This window comes from Betta splendens, chromosome 11, assembly GCF_900634795.4.
Source record: "Betta splendens chromosome 11, fBetSpl5.4, whole genome shotgun sequence".
Classification (NCBI taxonomy): Eukaryota; Metazoa; Chordata; class Actinopteri; order Anabantiformes; family Osphronemidae; genus Betta; species Betta splendens.
Genome location: NC_040891.2, coordinates 2,677,293 through 2,698,633, shown reverse-complemented (window position 1 = coordinate 2,698,633; position 21,341 = coordinate 2,677,293). Strand labels below are relative to the sequence as shown.

At 41.0% G+C, this 21,341-nt stretch overlaps 2 protein-coding genes and 2 long non-coding RNA genes across 14 annotated transcripts in view; 1 reads left to right on the top strand and 3 right to left on the bottom strand.

The window, feature by feature from the left end:
- Positions 1-21,341, bottom strand: part of LOC129604801 (uncharacterized) — a 67,268-nt gene that overhangs the window by 28,294 nt on the left and 17,633 nt on the right. The gene's annotated exons all lie outside the window — the stretch shown is intronic.
- Positions 1,111-7,947, bottom strand: tmem200b (transmembrane protein 200B). Of its 7 annotated transcripts, none has more exons than XM_055512637.1 (3): positions 7,110-7,947; positions 6,204-6,264; positions 1,111-2,935 (listed from the first exon to the last, which is right to left on the bottom strand). In XM_055512637.1, the coding sequence occupies exon 3, from the start codon at positions 2,901-2,903 to the stop codon at positions 1,653-1,655; it is 1,251 nt and encodes a 416-aa protein (XP_055368612.1). In that variant the 5' UTR covers positions 2,904-2,935; positions 6,204-6,264; positions 7,110-7,947; the 3' UTR covers positions 1,111-1,652. The 7 variants fall into 7 exon arrangements, with proteins under 7 accessions (XP_055368612.1, XP_055368611.1, XP_055368613.1 ...); XM_055512636.1 differs by having other exon boundaries at positions 1,111-4,644; positions 7,611-7,947; XM_055512638.1 differs by having other exon boundaries at positions 7,611-7,947.
- On the top strand, positions 10,274-12,473 carry LOC121202605 (uncharacterized). Its single transcript, XR_005898366.2, has 2 exons — positions 10,274-11,192; positions 11,269-12,473. It is a non-coding gene; the product is annotated as an uncharacterized LOC121202605 (long non-coding RNA).
- LOC114865967 (tRNA selenocysteine 1-associated protein 1-like) lies at positions 12,322-16,963 on the bottom strand. 5 transcript variants are annotated; one of them, XM_055512641.1, is made up of 9 exons: positions 16,716-16,963; positions 16,271-16,368; positions 16,094-16,208; positions 15,960-16,009; positions 15,658-15,789; positions 14,636-14,752; positions 14,338-14,539; positions 14,214-14,247; positions 12,322-12,849 (listed from the first exon to the last, which is right to left on the bottom strand). In XM_055512641.1, exons 1-9 carry the CDS (start codon positions 16,737-16,739, stop codon positions 12,689-12,691), a joined length of 933 nt encoding a protein of 310 aa, XP_055368616.1. In that variant the 5' UTR covers positions 16,740-16,963; the 3' UTR covers positions 12,322-12,688. The 5 variants fall into 5 exon arrangements, with proteins under 5 accessions (XP_055368616.1, XP_029023363.1, XP_029023364.1 ...); XM_029167530.3 differs by having other exon boundaries at positions 14,338-14,545; positions 16,716-16,934; XM_029167531.3 differs by having other exon boundaries at positions 14,338-14,545; positions 16,094-16,193; positions 16,716-16,934.

Genomic DNA, 21,341 nt, shown 5'->3' with positions numbered 1-21,341 from the left:
TACCACAGGTGATATCACTCTGACGACTGGAATAAGTGCGACAACAGTAAATGGGAGCTGCTTTTTGTTTAATTCAGTAGTGAACACAGGCAGTGATTGTGTTGCTCATATTTCGTGGTATACAGAGTATGGCATTCAAACCAAAAGCCCAGACTGTTAATTAAAGCTACAACTAATACTGATTTTACTCCTGTAGTGATGCTGATGGCGCTTAAGTTACTTACATGCTGGTAAACAGTGAGCTTTACCAGTCAACAACATTAAAATGCCAATGAATATTGGATGAATAGTTGCATTCATACCATGAAGTTCAACTGCAACTTTAATATGGAAAAACACATTAGGTAAGCATAGGGTACGCTAAAAAGACCATGAGGATCCTCTAAATCACTAAACCTTCTGTCTCACTTCGGCACACAGATACACTGTATCCTGTCAACCTATATGTGTGTGTGTGTGTGTGTGTGTGTGTGTGTGTGTGTGTGTGTGTGTGTGTGTGTCTGTGTGTGTGTGTGTGTGTGTGTTTCCTTGTGGTTACATTGACGTGGGGCACAAAATACTCTTTTTCTACCAAAGTGGGGTCCACTTGTGGGGCCCCATAACTTTGAAGGCCTGTTTGGACTGGACTTGATGTGTTTCCATGTTCCCCTCCTCAGTGTCTCAGCCTTTAAACACACAAGACAGGTTTCTATTCCTGGTTCATACACCTGGGGGCTCAGTGGGTTGCCACAGTCTAAAAGTGGAGAAATTACCAAAGTGGTTACAGACAGTGTTGATTATGTCCCATCCCAGGAAATCCGACTCTGTGTGTGTGTGTGTGTGTGTGTGTGTGTGTGTGTATGTGTGTGTGTGTGTGTGTGTGTGTGTGTGTGTGTGTGTGTGTGTGTCGAAGGGAGAACCAAAAAACATATTTTGCTACCAAAGTGAGGAGTACAATTTTGCCGGCCCTGACTTTGAAGGCATTATGCAAATAGTGAGAACCCAGTCTGATGTAACCACAAGGTGTGTGTGTGTGTGTGTGTGTGTGTGTGTGTGTGTGTGTGTAAAGCCTACATCCCAACAATGGCCTAATCATAACTGAATCAATAATAGAAAAACAAAACATTGTGATTAACTTAAGATGAACATTTAATTGTCTTTTCTTACGCATTAAACAGTGACATTACTCAGACATGACACACTGTAAAACACTGCCATGCTCTGGGACCTCAGGAACATGTCCCAGTTTTTACTGGATACTTGTTGCCAGTCATTATTTGTGCCATTCATTTGGAACCAAACTACCTAGACTCTTGAACAGTGAAAAGAAACTCTCTACCCTGGAAACATGCAAACATATTTTGGCATTGAGTTACAACTTTGTTTTGAACTGATATAAGGTCCAACTGCAGAAATAAACAGTCTTAAATCACATGTGACATTGCAGAGTACGTATATTATTCCTCTCATTATATAAACCATCTGACACAATCAGCCAAGCAAAGACTATAACACCTGAGCATCAATATTCCACTGGCTTCAGTTCTAGAAGATTCATATGAAAACCAGTATGCTCCAAAACTGAGTTAATCTCTGCCTCTTGCAGAATTGAAAACCAAAATGTGAAACTTCTGAGTGTGTTAGTATTCCAAAATAGGACCGTGAAGCAGGCTTCACTGAAAAGGCCCGGAGCCAAAACTCTTATCCCACTGAAATCTCTGATGCTCCAATTGATCCAGCAGTCTTTCCACTGAGTCCTCTTTGTTCTCTAGTTTCAGGTATCGTCTCCCATTGCCCAAGTCTAGCCGAGGCCAGCTTCCACAAATCTGCTCCTCCTTAACATTTACATGTTGCTCAGGGATGTTCACAAAAACCTGTAAATTATTCTGCCTATTGGTAGAGACCACGTTTATTTCACCCTCCCTTACTGGCATATGGACTTCATCCTTCAGTTCCACACAAGTATGAGATTTGTAAGGTTTAGTCCTGTAGCTGATACTGTGGCTGCGCCTTTGCTGGGCTGCTAGGACATCCACCGCAGGCATCCCAAGGGAGGACAGTGAACTGTCAAAAGCCAGGCAGTTGTTGAGCTTGATGAATGGGGCACCCTGGACAATGTAAGCAGTGCCATCATACTTTGCACCAGACAGTGATTTAAAGTCTGTGTGACTAGAATTGCAAGAGTTAGTGAGGGAGGAGTAAAGAGAAGGCGACAGCTCAGATTCTTGGTGGTGGAGTGCTTCTGTTTGGAAAATCTTCTGCTGGCAAAGACCCTCCTCACTGTCCTCCTGGTTTTTGAGGTGTCTGGTCTGGAGCAGAGGCTCTGAGCTGGCCAGTTGCTGCAGACAAAGAATGTTGACATGTGCAGCTGGTAAACTGCTTACCCAGTGGTAGTGTTTGGCTATTGAGTTGGTTGCTGCTATGTCTTTGAGGTCTGCTGAGGGCACAGCTGCAGATACAGAACAGATCACACTCCGCATCTGAGCAAGGAGCATCTGAGTTTCTCTATCCCTGTTCTCATATAGGACTGTGTTGGCACATATGAGGATGAAGAGTCCCACCCCCATGATGACAGGCCCCAACAGCTTCATTCGTTTGCTGTGGATGGGGTTAACTGTGGATAGAAAGCTGTTAGCTTGTACTGTCCAACCAAGAGTTTGTGACTCTGAGATATTGTCCTGCTCTGCAGCTCCCAGGATGGATGATCTTGGTAACCTGTCAGGCCAATATCCCGCTACAGCCAGAGCAGAGCCAGCAACCACCACAACAACCCCCAACACCAGGAAGGCCCCGGGGAAGGAGCGGATACGAAGCCTGCCTTGAATCACGCTGTCTTTCTGCTTTCTGCCTCGCAAGCTGAAGCAAGGCTTTGGTTTCCAGGATGGCTGATTTGTTGCTACACCTCGGACTTTCTGGGACATCATTGCACAGTTTAGTCCAGAGCCCTGTCAGAAAACTTAGAGTGAGGAGGACAAAGTTAATGCAGGTATAACAGTACATTTAAAGGTAATCCATTAATTCAAATGCTGAATCTTGATTATACAGTGAAAGAAAAATGATTATACACTTTTTCGGTCGGTGGTGTAAAAAAAGTAGTAGAGGTGGTAGAGGTCATGCAGGAATATTCAGTGTGCAGCCTGTTGCAGTCTAACTATTGATGGAATAATAAGAAAGCTTGGAAAAGAAAAGCCCAGTCAGCGTGCCTCAGATTATATTTTAACCTCACAGGTGAATTAAAATCCTTTATTTTGAATTCACATTAAATTAGCATTTCAGATTTTTACATTTATCTTATTAATGTTAAGGCTCGGCACGTTTCTGATGTTTTATATTATTTTTAATGCAGCTGTAATATGTAACTGAAGTTAGTGCTCATACACCTTTCAGCCGCTGTTCCTGCTCTGTCACAAATAAAAACAGGCTGTCCTATTTCAGATTATCAAGATTAGTTAGAACAGATTAAAAAAGTTTTAGAATACACTCTACACTACTGCATCTTTCCATAACACATTTCTAAAATAATATTTTAGTATAATTATGACTGTGTGTGAATTGTGTGAATCAGAGCCTTTTAATGGATTGAGTAGTTTACAGTGGTTAGCTCTGCCTCCTAACAGTGGGAAGGATCTGGGCTTTGATACTTTGTGTGGCGGTTCATGGCTGCTCCTGGTGCAGTCCGAGGACATGCAGAAGACTATAAATTGTCTGCTGGAGACTGTGAATTGTTGCTGATTTATGTGGCCCTGTAATAGAAACCTTCCATTGCATGTTTCCTTCACTTAGGATGCAAAGACATCTACGGTAAACATCCTGCAGATACTGCAACCAGCTACATTCTTTGAGTCTTTACAAAACAAAAAGCTTAGGTTTAGAGTGGGACATTTTACCTGTTATCTCCAAAGAGGCCATCAAATCACATATGGTATCCAGGGCAGTTTTTAAGTGGCAAAAGCTACACTATTTTTATTGGAAAAGGAAAACATTTTATAATAATAATAATGATCATTATAATACTTGAAAGTATGTCAGTAATATGTGTATGTATATGTAGTTTGTAGTATGTTGAACTACTTGATAAAATGAATTTACCTAGCCAATTTGTATTATAGTAACCTATTATAGTAACCTATAATACACCTGGGGCGTCATGTACAAAGGATACTTATGCACGAAAACCTGGCGTAAGCACGAAACTACGCCTAAGGTGAGATGTAACAAAAAAAAACATACTGTAAAGTAGAACGTGTGCAAATCTACGGTAGCTCACTGGCTAAGTACTTTTTTACAGCTATTGGTCCATTAGCGATACCAAGAGGTGAAACTGGGAAACTGTTAATCACGTGAAAACGATCATTAGTCACAATGGAAAAAACGATAAACAATTAATAAACAGCCACACGTCTGCAATTAGATAAGATAATATAAAAATACGAGCAAAATGGTGCAAACATATATTCCACAGCTCTCTTAGGTGATCTGTTAGAGGATCTAATAGAGGATCTATTAGAATCTGGTAGAGGCACCTGTACTTGGATTGCAACGCGGCCAGCACACATCCAGCTGCTGACCACACTAGGGTTCCAGCCACGGGGGCATCCAGAAGGAGCTGCATGCCGGTCAGGTAGTGGATCCTGAGCCGAGCCAAGCCAAACCGAGCCATTCCAGCTGTGTGGGACGCAGTCATCCGTATGTCAGCAAGGAATCAAGTTTCCATACTTCCAACGGTCGATCGGGGCAACATTAAAGCGCAGTTTGCTTCGAAAGCCCCTTTACCTGATGTGAAGGTGCACTCATCGACTGGACACATGGCTATAAAAGCACTGTCACAATAATCTGTTACGCACAAATGCAGTTACAGTTAGCAAGGTGCCTGTTTAACAATGATCCATTCATTGTATCAGATTTGAAGCTGGTACCAGATCAGTGGCTTTGTGGCAAGTAAATAATTTAACAGCCTTAATATTAATTCTTGTCGCACATAGAACCTGTACGCAACCATAGTACATCCTGTCTTCAGCATCAACATTAAACGGTGGTTTAATGTAGAGAATTCCTATTATTAACTGACCTCAGTGTCTTCTCTTTCACATCTGCCTGTTTTGGTGACACTTTGGTGGTAAAATTCGCTTCACGTCCACCTTCATGTGAGACTATTTTTATCTTTTTATTTCTGCTCCTGTGCAGAACTTGCAGCATTAATACCTGCACACAAGGTCCCGCTCGGGGCAGACGCGGACTGTATTTAAATTAATTAACATATTTCTATTGAGGCACGGAAGGAGTCTGCTATTCAGTCACCTGCGCTCAATTCTACGCTGATTGGTAAGTGCGAAGGAAACATGCGTAGATCCTTACTTAGAGGACATTGATACTTCTGTACTCAGGCAGTTTTTTGGATTTGAACTTACGCAAAGTTTAGTAGGAAATCTTTGTACATGAGGCCCCTGGAAATGAGCTTTCTGCATTCCATCCAATCTAAGGGATCTTGAAGTCAAAAGTCACCTCACCTCACCACTCACTTCAGGCACTTGTATCTGGGATGTTGTTCTTTTGATCATGACCCAGAGTTTCATGACTGATTGGCCGGTACTTTAAGGGCTTCGCCTTTTGCCCCCACTCCTTCTTTACACAGACTGGTGCACCAACTGCATTACTGCAGCTGATGCAGCAGAATTTGTTAGGTTTTCTGAATAGTTATATATTTTTAGTTGTATAGGGTCTTGTTAATCAGGTTTACAGCGCTATATAAATATACATAATTGAACTGAATAAAACTATCTATCATCTTCCCTTGTTCTCAACACCACAACAAACTTGAACTCCTCCTCCTGAAGCAGGAACTCACCAGTGACGTGGAGAAGACTGACAAGTGTAATTCCCCTTAAATCCCCAGAGGCAAGATCTGGCACAGATTACAGACTATTGATTGGGTACTACAGAGATCTACGGGGGGTGTTCTCTCTCTTGTGTTGTGCGCTCATAATTTATTGGATACCTTCAAAATTAGAGAATTTCCCAGGACATGGATGGACAAGTTTGTATGCCTGCCTGTCTGCCTCCCCTCAGCCACCTGGCCTGCACCATGATTGGCCTATAAAACATTTGTGCATTTTTGCACATGATTTTTCCCTAATTTCCCAAAGAAAAGATGGAAATTAGGTAAACTGCACAGAGCCAGAGAATATTCCCACATTAAAGCCTTTTAGTGTCCTATGATCGCTCACCTGACAGGATGGTGTTATGACTGATTGGAGCCCATCCAAAGTGAGACGGAAGCTGCTCTAGCTGTAAGACAAGTGAGTAGAATAAATTTGGGTGTAAGGAACATGAGGATGAAGAATAAAATGTTGGCTTGTCTGAGCAGCAGAACAGAGGGGATGCCCAGAATTATTTATTATTATAAGTTGTGTAAAACCTCCAGATGTTCTCCTAGACATTACTTGTTCTTTGATTCCACTGCTGCATTCAAAAGTTGGAACCAACTATTGTCCATTGTCAATAACAGCCAACTTTGTAGCCATGTTCTCACCACAAAGTGTGAAAAACATGACAGTGCCTCAACATTTAAGCTAATTCAGTAACCATCTGAGAAAAGCAGAGTAAACCTGGATACATGCAAACTTTAAAAAATGCCTAGTTGAGCCTGGTCTCAAACTTCAGATCATTTCTGAGTGATGAGTTAATGGCTGTCTCTCTCCATGTGCCTGCTCCGTCAGCTAGGACAGGCACCAGTCTGACCCTCAAGAATAAACAAGTACAGCTGAATGGAGCATTAATATTAGCTGCCCCGTAATGATCAGCTTGGTGCCAAAACTCCTAATCAGTTCATGGGTAGAATATGAGGTTGAATTCAACCATTGTGTTTTTGATTATAGTATAAATTGGGTCAAACTGCACAACCACTAGTCTAGAATTGGTACATAAGTAACTATAATGTCATATGTAAAAAAGACAAACACAGTGGCTCAAACCATACAGCCTAATGGAATGAAATGCAGCTTCTGTGCCAGCGTCCAGTCAAACCACTTTGTGTTATGTTGACCCTGCTCATTCAATAGGGACCAAAGCATTAGAACACCCCAGCCCCCACCGTGACCTCAATAATTACCATGTGGAATAATCAGCTTCACCTGAGAGGATGAATATGATGATAACCAGTAGTGTAAAAAAAACATCTTGTTACAGCATGTCTTCAATAAGAGCTGTTTCTGTTTTCACTGCAGTAACACAAACGTGTCCTGCGGCTTTGACACAAGTTAGTGTTGAGCATGTGACGTGCATGTTGCACCCCCCACACTACCACCCAGTCCGCTATGACATGCCAGAATCTCCAATCTCGTTTAATTAAGAGCAGCACTCAAACACCCAGGACAGGGCCGTGCGTTGAAGCTCTACCCAGGATCCAGTGCATCGTCCTGCCTAACATAAGAAGAGCATGTATCATAGCTTCTGCCGCGTTACCGCCACCAGAGGAAGCTGGGCTGGAGCCAGATTATCCCTGCGAAGCCACAAGTTGCGCTCAGAAAGCGTTACAGGGTGTGGAATGGTGAAACCAAGCCAAGAAGACGTCTCTGACGCGATCACCCAAAGCGTTTAGTTACGACAAGCGGCGTTTAGCATGTTTAATCTACCAGTTTAGCGCGTTTAATCGTGCCGAGCTGGTCCAGCCGGTCCGTGTGGAGGTTACAGACAGTCTCAGACAGCTGCTGCATTCCTCAGCATCAGCACAGACACTGTCATCACACAACCGCTGCAGCACCGACCTTCGGCTCTTCACACATACTTTCACAAACTTGCATGTTTTCTCTTCGATTCCTGTTGCAGATGTGTTGATGGTCCAAAGGCAAACGACATCCAAACAACAGAAACTCCGACATGGTCTTCTGAGATCTGCTGCGCTCTGTGTCTGCTTCAAACGGACCAGCACAGCAAAGTAAGCTGCGTCTTATACCCACGCTCCACAACGCAAAGGGGTTTTCAAAATAAAAGTATTTCAAAATGTCTGAGTTGATTGTGGCATGTAAGTAGCGGGCAGCAGTGCTGCAGCTACGTTCAACCCCTCAAAGCATTTTAACGATCATGAATCGTTGGTAATCAAATTTTGGTAACTTGTGTTTCGTCTTCATGTTGTTGAAGCTGAAATTCACATTTCCAGAAGAATAAAACAATGTGACTCTAAATGTATAACATGCTGTAATGTAGAGGAATGAATAATTCACAACTTGACAAAGAGTGTAACTTCCACAGTAAACAACAGCTGGTGAAGATGATAAGTATTGACTAATGTATTGACAGCTGTGTCATCCATATGGACATATACGCATTTATTGTACATACGTAGTTTTTGTAAAACGTTACTAGTAAGAGTTACCAGCCATGAGAACTAGAACCAGGTCTGGGAACCTGCCCTATATGCTGAAGTCACATCGTGATCACCATGTGGTATGGAATGTGTTTTCTGTTGCTGGTACAATTGACTTGTATTTTATATTTCATGACTACAGTCTCTTTCCTTCAGAAATTATTACAGATTTGGACCTTATCTTAATAAATAAAATGGATCCGAGTAGAGCTATTTGGTTTTCATTTCTGCTTTTAATGTCCACGTTTTAGCTCAGTTTAATATTTCTACTACTGTAGCTCTTCTATGTCTATTCACCAGTTTAGTGTAACATGAAAATTAAACTGTTTATCATGTCTACCTTTAATATGTCGAAACATTATTCTTAACTGTATATGAAGCTCAGCGATATATGTATTTACTTGTTGGTTCCTATGCTGCTGCTCTCAGACTTTACAATCAGAACTGTTAACTAAATTTGCTCTGTTTATGGATGTGTTTGTATGTTTCTCTTTGTTTTCCGTCCTGATAGGTGCAATTTCCTTTGCTGTGGGACTAATAAAGGCATTCTTATTCTTATGCTGAACTGCTGATTTACTCAAACATGCTACATATTTAGCTAAGGTTACTGCAATCAGACACAGAAACTATTTGCCTCCATCTTGTGGATGTGGAGTTATATTACATTCACCCAAACGCCTTTCAGAGTCACATGTACTCTCACAATCTGTGTACAAATGCAATAAATTTATTTGACTGGCAATAGCATAGGGAGGTCGTCCTCTAACTTTAAGGCTGGCGCTTCGAGCCCATATGTTGAAGTGTCACTGCTCTGATGTTCCAAGCGAGCGCCGGTGCGGTGTGTGAATGTGAGTGTAAATGGGTGAATAGAATACTTTCTATTTTTATTTTTTCTATTAAATGTAAATGTAAATGAGTGTAAAGTGCTTTGGATCCCGGAAGGGTGGTTAAAGCGCTATATAAGTACGAACCATAACCATTTACCATTACACGCAGAAACAATAAGAGAGAGAATGAAACTGATACACAGAAGCATGATGTCTGGTCTGTATCAGACATGTGGGTCAAAGGCACATCTGTAGCATTACAATTATTTTATAATTTAGATTCACAAAATTCGGTTATTACCTTAAATATTATAACTATATATATGATGGTTGTCTATATTTTTGTAAATGAAACACTTAGTTATGATTAATTAATATTAATTGCATTAATAATTAATTTATTTACAGGGCACCACCCTGTTACCAGGGACCAATAACCAATTTGGAATAGCCAGTACAGTCTCAATTGTATTTAGAAAGTTGAAGGGTGAACTCCGTAACATAGCCGACTCAATTTACCAGTGCTGCAAAACCGTATACAAATAATCAGAGATAACTACCAATTAAATTATAAACGCTATATTAAACAATTAATATTAACTCCAGTATCAACAATATCTTGAATAACTTAGCAAATCACAACTTAATCGTATGGTGTGTTCGTCTGGAAGTATTGTATGTGTATGTGAGCGTGCGTGTGTATGTGAGTGTGCGTGTGCATTTGTGCGTGTGTGCAAGAAGGAAGGAGGAAGAGAGAGATTGCGCCCCCTTTACGGGCGTGGAGAGACGGCACAGCTGTAAATTGGTTAACTTACTGTTTATTATCTTATCTAAAACGCTCGATTAATGCAACATGTTTCATCATAGCCAAGACAGGGGGCACTTTGCTCCATAATTCAGTGTGGTAGCACGTTATCTGCAGACATCAGTTTCTACTACTTTGGACTGTTCTAGGTCCTCAGTGATTGGCTCAAGTCACTTTGAATATATTGGTGGGGGAAAATCAGGGGCGGGGAAAATTACCATACAAGGAGGACGGTACCACAATAAAGCAATCTTAAAATAGCAAAATCACAGATTACAGCACTCCAATATGCACCTAAAATGCACAGTGATCAGATCGCGTGTTCTGCGTGATCACAACAGGAAAAGAAACAACACAACAATAAAGCAAATTCCTGCCGAGTGGCTGGGAGTATATGGATAATCAGGCCCGTTCTCTGTAGCGATGTCCACGTTGGTTCGGTGGCTGGCTGCGGTGGGTGCTCCGAGGCGTGCCGGGGGCAGAGAGGAAGCTCCAGGTTGATGAAGGTGATGGTGATGAGCAAGGAGAACAAGGGAGAACCAAAGGGGCAAGTCTTTGGTCACGGCAGCTTTCTATAACCGTGTTTTCGGTCACGCCCGTCCCATTGTGTGGTCCAATCAGGATGGCTGACGTCCAAGTTCATCCGCCGTTTGTCGCTTGTTTTAGCGGGGGAGCCAGGTGTGGTTCCCCCGCACAAATCTCTTTGTTTCAACTCACTACAACCAGGATGAAGGCTTTACATGCAGGCCACAGTGGTTTCTCTCCTTTAGCATGTGGGACCTTAAAAATGATTCTGTTAATAAAAGTTTACAGTATGCACATGAGGTCCCCCAACACTTCAGGCCACAGAGGGTCACACTACGCTGTCTGTTGGTACTGTGCATCAGAGCACCTCTCTTTTACAGTCAGGGGGATGTCTTTCAAAGCTCTGCCCATTTAGAGGTGAGCCGTTCACAGAAGTCACAGTACAGTATAGTGGGTTTTAACAGGCTTAACAGCAGGCTGATATTGTCATGCTGTCGTCATGTCACCACTGTAGGTCTACTTTGGTATTACATTTTATTAGGCAGGTGTGTTAGGCAGTAGCAGTAAATCCTGGATGCATCACATATTGGCATAAGTCTGTTACACTCCAGCATATCCAATGCATCTGAATGAACAACAAGACAAGATAAGGAGCGATGAACTGGGGCCTGCGTCTGAGCTGCTGTTTCAGAAGGTGATCTTTTTGTTTGATCAAAAGAGTGTTGTGGCTTTTAATTTATTCTTTTTTATTTATTCTTTATTCTGTGCAGCATACGGCTGAGATCTGTAAATGACAGAGACCAAGAGATCATGGCATCATCCACCCTCCCTCCATCTCCTTCAACTCCAAAAACACTTCCCACCTTATGAAGCCCACGGTTCATCCTCAGCCACCTTCACGCATGGAGAACCCACAAGCTACAGGCCAAAAACATCTTCCTTCTGCACTGGGCACTGACTCACCTGGAAGCTGCTGGAACCTCTTTGAAAGTCATGTTTTTTCCACTTCTCCAGCATATTTAGCACCATTCAGACAGCACTGAACTACTTAGGGAAACTGGAAGGCAGGTGAGGACAATTGATGACCTCATCTACAGGTCACAGCATGTGAGGCTACAGACCTGTGTCTGAGGTGTTGGTTTGCAGCATTGGGCTCCTCAGGGTTCTGTGCTGTTTTGTTTTATACATCTCAGACTTTACATACAACACCAGTGTTTGTCATCTTCTGAGATTCTCTGATAACTCAGCATTGTTGCTTGTGTCTCAAGGGAATGAGCTTAAGTATAGGTCAGTCATTCTTTCTGGACTGGAGTGAATGGCGATTGCCTTCCCAGAAAGACACCTACTAACACACTGGTGAACATCCAGAGTTTGGACATTGAGATGGTGAAAGGTTTTAACAGGCCGAGTGTTCATCTCAACCAGAAACTGGACTGAACCCATAACACTCATGCCCTGAAGGGCCAAATGTGGCTTTCATGTATCAAGGGCCTGTGGTCCTGTGTAGGGTTCAGACTCTACTGAGGACATTCCTTTCACTCACTTTTTCTTTAGTAAGGGTTGCTGGAGCTTACTCCAGCTGTTAATCAGGCCATCACAGGGCCAAGTATAGACACAGACAAACTCGTGACCTAACTGCGTGTCTTTGGACTGAGAACCAATCCCACCCCACCCCACCCCAGCAGCCTGATCATATCAGCAACACAAGGCAAATATTAATTTATGTTGCATGTACATAGCATCTTGGTCCTGAAGAAACATAGTTTACTCTCACTGCATACTGACAAGTATATGGTTGCAATCACAATAAAATACTACTTGACTAGAGGTAGAATACACTTGACCGCATGTGTATTGTTTTTATTACAAACCATCAAATTGTACAGGAGCAAATAGTCGGTCAAAGGTGAGTCTGTTCAAACCAATATGAGGACAACCCTTAACAAAGAGCACAGAATGAAAGGAAAAAACAAAACGGGTCATCAGAATCAAAAAACATACAGCTACAGTTGCTACAGCACATTACAGGTCATTCTATCATATTTTGGGACCGTATTGGAAACGGGATGTTACATACAATTCATTTTAACTGGTTCCTACATCTGAACAAGCAACAAATTGTGTCCTTGATGTAAACAAAATTAAAAATCTAAATAAAATGCCTCAAAGTTCAATGAAAAGAGCATAATTTTAGCAGTAAACAGACTCTGGGAAGCTGGAAGCCATGTAGTCCTCTTCTACAGAAAACTCTGCTGGGTGCCAGTGACAGTCTATCAGAGCATCATACAGCTCTTCGCTTGTTTCCATAAACCTCCTGTTGGCCTCCACCACATCCAGCTCTGGATTGGGCTCTGTAACACAGAGCGAGTTAGTGACAGGCAGCTTTTCTGCCACACAAACACCAAAAGCTCTGTAGAAACCTTTCACATATCATGTTTGTACTCTGCCCATTTTTGTTGTTTGTTTAGCTTATGATGTGGGAGACATCTTACTGATGTACTTCATCCTTGCTATAAGGTCACAGGATTGCTGCAGTGTTGTCTTTACAGGTTTCCAGTCTTTCACAGACTTGCATACAAAAATGCATTGTGGAGTTTAGATAATAATAATAAAAATTGTACGATATTCCTGTATAAATCGTTAGTTGTTGCAATAAAAAAAATCAGTTAAATATGTCATATAGGAGACACAGTGATATTTGAAAGTGAAACAAAGTTTATAGGATTCCCCAAGTGTGCAATAATTGCTTAAACAAAATTAGGCAGGTGCATAAATTTGTGCACTGTTGTCATTTTATCAATTGTAAAACCTTTATAAGTAATTATTTGAACTCAAATTGGCTTGGTAAGCTAGTGACCCATAACCTCCATTCAAAAGTGAATCTAATTATGAGAAAGAGTATTTAAGGAGGGCAATTTGAATATTATCTCACTGCTAATCTGACATCACGCAACAGACATGACATTCGTAAAGTCACTTTCACTTTTTCTGAACATTCTGAACCTGTAACCACAATCACCACTGTGATTTGTTGTCAAATTCAGCGGTTTTGCGTAACATACCCTTCGAGTGTTTTTTTTTTTGTGGAAAATGGGTTCAAATGGCTCTTTGGGTGTTTTAGGTTGCCGACCCCTGGTTTACGGGTAAGAATACAGAAAGCTGTGTCAGAGATTTCAGCTGTCTATTTTCACAGTTAGGAACATATTGAGCAAATAGAAAACCACAGGAACAGTTCAAGTTAAGACTTGAAGTGGCAGACCAAGAATAATCTTAACTAAACAGAAGCGACAACTGTTAAAAACAGTCACAGTCAACATACAGACCAGCACCAAAGGCAACAGCATCTTGCTGCAGATGGAATCACTGCATCGTTCAACAAGACAACGACCCTAAACACTGCTAAATATAATTAAAATTTGTGGTGTGAGTTAAAGAGAGCTGTTCATGCTCAAAAGCTATCAAACCTGAATGAACTAGAGATGTTTTGTAAAGAGGAATGGTCCAGAATACCAGAATCCAGACTCTCACTGGAAGCTATAGAAAGCTTACAATGAGAGTCTGTTAAAGGCTGTTATTTTTGCAAAAGGAGGATCCACTAAATAATGGATTAATGGATTAATGGATGAAATAATAAAAAATGTTTAAACAATTATTGCACAATCTGTAAATCCTATAAACCTGTTTGACTTCTCAAATATCGCTATCCAATACCAACCTTCAACCCCATCATCCTGAACAGCTTCACTTTCCTAAAAAGTGAAAAAACAATTGTTAGAATGGCATTTGAGTTGAATCAATCGCTAACTGATGAGCATGCATTAGAAAGAGATTAGACTCACCTGTGGTGGTGGGTACTGCGTGTAATCATATTGCTGATAGTTGTAGCCATACCCTGCCCCAGTCTGGTCATAGCCCCAAGATGAGTAATACCCAGGATAGGCCTGCTGCTGGTACTGGCTGTACTGGTCATAACTGTGTCTGTATTCTGAGTTGGATTGCCACGGTTTGTCTGACTGCTGCTGCTGCTGCGGCGGCCTATTCCTTAAACTCAAAAGGAAGAAACACAAATATAACTACAGTGACAATTTGGGCTCAAGCCTGCAAACCAAATAAGTAAAAATTCTAGGAATTACTCACTTGTTAGCAGCCAAGCTGAGTCGTAGAGGTTTACCACCCAGGCCCACAACACCCTGACACTCGTCTAATGCCCGCTTTTGCAAGCGCTCATCTGGAAACTGCACAAAGCCACAGCCCCTAAAGTGAGAAACACACAGAATGACTGGGTAATTTCTGAGCTGCTGTAAAAAAAAAAAAAACAATTTTAATTTGAGGAAATCGTTTCATATTCTTTGATGAGGAAAAACCAATTGTAGAACAGAAACAACCAAATTGTTTATATAAATTCAAATTATAATGCAATGCAAAGAGACTAACATGTATCAACTTAGTTTCTTCATACAGGGTGACACAGAAAAACAGGAACTAACGGGAACCTTTGACGTGCGTAGTGGCAGCCATGTACAGTTGGCACTACGGATAGGGAGTTGTAGTGGTTCGATTACTGTCAACACTTTCTGTTGTTGCATGTATTCTATTTTTATTTGTATGTTCATTATAAAAATTAAAGACAACCTACATGGATGATCTAACCCAAGCCTGAATAGAAAGTCTTTCACATACACAACACAGATTATGTCTGTAAGATCATGCACAGTATTCAGATGGACATTATCCATTTACATGAGCTTTCATATAATCAATTTCATTCCAGAGCATCAGAATCACTGATAAAAAGTAGCATTATACATGTTTGTATCCCCCATGCCCTGGTTGCACTATATAATAAACCTTGCCACCACACCAACTCACTCACTCTCTGCAGCAAATACTTAAAGAAAACTCTAGAAACGCATGAAATGGAATTACAACTCGGTAGCTCACTGGAGTTTTCATCCATACCCACTATTTTATCCCAAAAAAATGTGCTTAACCCTGGGTCGTGAAGCACAATAACGTGCTGTTATTACTACTGGTCTGGATTGGACCTACAACAATGAACTAAGCCAGATCCATCCATCTAACCAGACAACGGTCAAGACAGAAAATTTGGTATACCAACATTTCTTCTAAGTACTGAGTAGTCACATGGTAATACTCACTTGGAGTTACCCATGCTATCCAGAACTACTTTACCACCACGGCAGGAAGGATAGCGATTGTAGAAAAACTCATAAAGCATCCCATCATCCACCTCTGGAGTCAGGTCTCCCACAAACAGAGAATACATCTGTCTGAAAAAGGGGATACAACATTGGCTGTAGGTTTTTATGATACAATAATAACCTTAGTTTGCCCAAAGAATAAACATAAAATTTGTAATATAACTAAGACATGATAAGCAAGAAAATATGACTTGTCTGGATAGTTTATGAGTGTGGATTTGTGAACTATTCGTACTCACCCAGTATCTTGTTTGCCAAAGGTGGCTCGATTTAATTTAAATCTTGTGGGCTGTGGAAAGAGAGAAAATTACAAGTCACATCTCATATCACAGGAGCTGGCTGTGTTACTGTGAATACTGAAAGTTCCTTGTACCGGATTAGCGCCTGGTAAAGGTTTCCCATTGATTTTGCGAAGACACCTCTCTGCTGTAGGCTCATCGGTCATTTCCACAAAACAGTAGCCCAGAGCACCCCTGGGTGATGACACACTATTTAATGTCAGATTAGAATCTGTGCAAAAAGAACAACTGTCTGTGGATTTAGTCCCTACCCTGTCATCTTGTTGCGTATAATTCGCACGTTGACCACCTGTTCGCCCATGGTGGCAAAGGCTCTGGTGATAAACTTTTCATCCATGTAGACCTCCAGCTACAGAGCAACAGAAAATAATTGCATGATTGAAATCCAGAAAAGGTGTTAGAAAACCCAACACTGTTAAAAGTCGTTGTGTACATGACGTTTAGCAAAACATTTTCTATGTGTAAATAACAGCAATAATATTAACGCTGCACTGAGCCATTTTGACTTCATCTGAATGGAGTGAGAGCTACGGTTTGTAGTACACCGAACATCCGTGTTTCCGTGACCGGACCTGTTATGCTATTATTTTACGCAAGGAGCTGTGAATTATCTTAGCATAGCTAGTATGGTAGTCCCGCTAGCTAGGACTCACAACAAGCAGCTAAAGTAGCTCAAACTATCAGTAGATAACTTACGTTTCCCATCCATAACGTGCTCATAGTTATGCCGAGGTTGTGCTGTCGAATGTGCAGTAGGAATACAAACTGACCTGAAACTTAACCGAAGAACATGCTAACTAACCACAGGCAAAAAAGATACCATCAATACGTAATAACGTCGCGGAAAACCTTCTTCTACTGTTTTCCGGCTAAAGTGGGGCTGAGTGTATCTCTATCGCCACCTTTCTTCTTGCGGTTTGTGGCGGCTGGTAAAACCTTACTAGTACTTTAAACAATTTCTATGTCTGGGTTTGGAAAAACTGTTTTCAGCTGGTTTATTGATTTTTAATACGGTGCTTTGATTAAATTCCGTTTGTCGCTTTTATAAAGGGAAACGAGAAAACTGATGTGTTTGTGGCATGGAAGACGGCTTGATTTCAGTCGATATCGTCTGGAAAGGAAAACATAAATTCATTACTTAATTTGCGCATGATCACCGACTTCCTGTCGTACTCCGCTTCAAAATATGCTGACATACTGGGAGCTGTGGTCCTAGCTACTATACCTGCTATAGCAGCCGACCCAAACAACCAGGCGCTGTGTTACCGGTGAGTTCTGACAGCAGCAGTTCAAAAACTGGTAGACCTTGTTCATAAACATAGGTCTGCACATTATACTATTAATTTATGTTTATACGAGTATATGCATAGCTGTATCCATCTTATTAAGCTGGGAGACACTGATGTTAAGATGAGAACAGGTTGAAACAGAGACTGAATGCCCTTTTATAACTTCTGTAAGAGGTCCGGTGCACATAACGCTGGTCACAAGGTCAAATACTGTAGTTGCCGTTTAAGTTTTTCACACTCAAAATCCAATTTACAATACATTTGTCAATTGGCAATTCAATATGCAAGTTGGTCATGTAATTTAAAAAATGCATTTTGCAATTCAATATTAAATGTGGCAATTGATTAATTAAAAGTATAAATAAAACCTTAATAAATTGCATTTTATATTGACTGTTATATATTGACTAAACTGTACAGTCTTTATTCATATGCGGGGTCAGGGGGGGGGGTGCTGGAGGCCTAACCCAGCTGGCTATGGGCGAGAGGCAGGGTACACCCTGGACAGGTCGCCAGGTCGCCATTCCCATCGCAGGGCAACACATAGACAAACAAACCATTGACACACACACACACACTCACACCTACGGGCAATGGAGAGAGTCCAATCAACCTATTGCACGTCTTTGGACTGTGAGAGGAAGCCGGAGAACCCGGAGACAACCCACGCAAACACGGGGAGAACTCCACACAGAAAGGCACCAGGGCCGCCTCAGTATGAGAGCATATTTTGAAGCAGAGTACGACAGGAAACCGGAAACTCAATTGGCCAGAATTAAACTGTACTAACCAATCTGAGCCCACTACTGCAACTTCAGCAAACAGACAGAATGGTGGAGCCAGCATTGCAGCTGCCAAGTGCTGCTGAGGCTTTTCTGACAAACAGAATAGAAATAGCATTATTCCTCCACCCTAAAACAGGTCTGTATGCTGCTGGGTCACCGGTGTTGTGTCTGTCTGCCAGAAGTTTACTACAGTTGTCATGCCAAAAAGTGACTGTTTGACGATTTGATATCGTCCGCCGCACGTGGGAGCATGCACCGCCTCGTTAAGGCGTTTACTCGGTTTGTGTAGGACTAAGGTGCTTATTTTGGTTTAAAATTGCCATAACTTGTAAATATTATCTGCTACACGTTTTCTAGTGGTCCTAGTGATGCCACGTATTTTAGATTTTGTGTAAACAACAGGAATAATCATCGTATTTCTCTTTACAGCGACCGTCGATCGTGACTCTATGACATGATGCTAGTTGTTCTTCCTCATTTTGTGTCTGATTAAAACGGCACGAGTGACCATCGAGTTAGTCAGTAAAATCAGTAAGATGTTTTCATGTTGCCAAAATGTGATTAATAGAGCCAAAGCTTTTGATCAAAAGCTTAATTCTGCATTATTTTAAATACATTGAGCTCTGCTTTGTTATATTTACAGATTTAATAAATATCCAGTCCATTTGTCTGTTCCTGCCTAAGACTAGTGGAACCAGCAGCCTTTTGGTTTTATGTTGCCACAAAGTGATTAAAGTCAATATCTGTTTACTGAAAGCTTATTTCTCCCTTATTTTAAGTTATTAATATATTTGAAATGCATATTGAATTGCCAATTGCAGAATGCATTTTTAAAATGCATATTGAATTACAAATTGCAGAATGCATTTTCAAAATGCATATTGAATTGCCAATTTACAAATGTATTGTGAATTGGATTTTGAGTCAGAAAAACTTTCATAGTGTACCACATTCATAACCTTAAAGGCCATTTTGTTAGGTGTTATGTTTTACATACCTTACCTTTGTGTAGCTTCACCTGATAAGGAAATCCAGACAGTCTTTATGGTTGAAAAGAAAATTTATTGTCCATGACACAATGCCGCATGCTTTATATCCAATTTGCATACAGTCATACACTTATATCCTCCTTAATCCTTAATACCTCAGAACAAAGAAAAAATTAAACAGCAATAAGAAGCTTATTCTTTCCTCCTTTTACATTAGATAGTTATGTGCACTGCACTCTTACAGAAGTTATAAAAAGGCCATTCGGGAGTTATCCCCCAAATAAGTCACTGTGGATCTTTAGATTATTACTCAGAAGGTTGTAGAATACAAGCATGACTTTAGAATAACATTTGGTGCATCGACAGCAAAGAGTCAGAACTTCACTTCCTCACTCTAACAAACGCAAGTTTGGGCTGTACTTCTTCAATTGACCCTTGTTGTCTGACCCTAATCTTTACATCAGTGTCTCCCAGCTTAATCAGATAGATACAGCTATGCATATATAAACAGAAAAGGATAGTGTAATGTGCAGAACTATGTTTATGAACAAGGTCTGCCAGTTTTAGAACTGGAAGAACTTCTAATATGTCTGAACTCACCCGTAACAGCGGCTGGTTGTTTGGGTTGGCTGCCATGGCAGGTAAAGTAGCTAGGGCCACAGCTCCAAGTATGTCAGCATATTTTGAAGCAGAGTATGACAGGAAACCGGTGCTCATTAGTGATGTGTCGTTCGTGAACAATTCGTTCAATATGAACTAATCTTTCATATGACTCGGGAGGAACACCTAATCTCAGTGAACGACTCTGTTGGAAAAATACTCCATTTAATCATTGAAACATATTTTGCTGAAGCCTTGTTAGCTGTGCTATAGCTTTGAAGTTTCCTCCTTTCTGCTCTTTAAGAAATAGGGAGTACCGATGTGTAGCATCCTTATCTGATGAGCCCAGTGCTTGCTTTGTGCAGAAAATATTTCCCACGTATTGTTTGACTATGCACCTCTCAGAATGCAATACATATTATGAGCTGAATCCTTGTCTTCTCTTCAGTGAGAGGAAGTTGCCTTTGCTGTAAACTTCTCACTCCTTGCAAGTAAAATCCTGAAGAAGGTCTCAACTGATTGTGTCTGCTTTATTTAAGATTTACAAAGGGAACTACAAATTTAACATAATTAATAACATAACATAACATAATTGGGGGCTCGTTCGGGATCCCAAGATCCTCGCTTTGCCAGGACATCGAGTCGGCGACTGAAGTCTGTGCACAGCCAGGTTTGGAACCTGCAGAAAATCCTGGGAGGTGAATTCCTGCACAGGTCAGACGTCGGCTGTTGGTCCGACGAGGCGAGGTGACGGGATTCTGTACCAGAGCCAGGACACAGATCAGGCGAATATGAAAAGAGTACATTCTAAGGTATCTTAAGTTCCGTGAGTGGCTCACGAGGTAAAAGAAGACCAGGTCTTCAGAAAAGTTCCGTGACGAGGTCACGAGGTAAAAGAGGACGGGGTCCTCGTAAAACAAATTAGTGATAGTTTGTTTGATTGAAGCAGCGGCAAAGTGGAAACCTTATGGTGTCAACGTAAACTCTGTAATTAGCTGAAGTAAATCAGACTATAAAAATAAGTGATATTGTTTGTCGGTCTCTAAGTGAATTTTAACTTCTTAGAGGAAGTGTCAGAGACCTTTTGTGTTGTGTGTCTGATTGAGATCAAAATTCAGAGGTTGGTTTGCTCAGACAGCTGTGTCCGCAGGAAACTAGTTCCTGTAGAAGCTTGGCACAGTCGATGATCTCTGTGAACACTGTGACTGATCGTTGATCTCAATCCTCGTAGTGATAACTGAAACCTTTTAAAGAAAGAGATGGGGAATATAATTCAAAGGACCAGTTAACAGCACAACAAGATTTTGAATTAAAAATAAACACTAAAGTGGTGTAAAACTATGGAACAAATTAAGTGAAGACACAAAAAATATTAATGGAATGATATAAATATAATAGAAAATATATAATAGATATAATTTAATACTTGTTTTATATTGTCACGATCTGGGTTTTTGCTTCTCGTTTTATTTCTTGTTTCTGGCATTTATTCTGAAGGACTCTGTTTTCACGTATCATGTTTTGGTTTCCTGTTATATTTTGGTAGTACTTCCGGTTTCTATTTTCATCTGGTTAGTTCCCGTTTCACGTCCCGGTCTCATTACACACACCTGTCTGTTATTAGTAATCACCGCCAGCATTTAACCACCATCTGTTACC

What these genes read in the sequence shown, in the direction of transcription:
- tmem200b (XM_029167008.3), bottom strand. Translation starts at nt 2,903, where the DNA reads ATGATGTCCCAGAAAGTCCGAGGTGTAGCAACAAATCAGCCATCCTGG.
- LOC114865967 (XM_029167530.3), bottom strand. Translation starts at nt 16,739, where the DNA reads ATGAGCACGTTATGGATGGGAAAC. An exon ending in GCACGTTATGGATGGGAAAC is followed by an intron (nt 16,369 to 16,715) that starts GTAAGTTATCTA and finishes GTTGCTCTGTAG; the next exon opens with CTGGAGGTCTACATGGATGA. An exon ending in ATACGCAACAAGATGACAGG is followed by an intron (nt 16,209 to 16,270) that starts GTAGGGACTAAA and finishes GACATTAAATAG; the next exon opens with TGTGTCATCACCCAGGGGTG.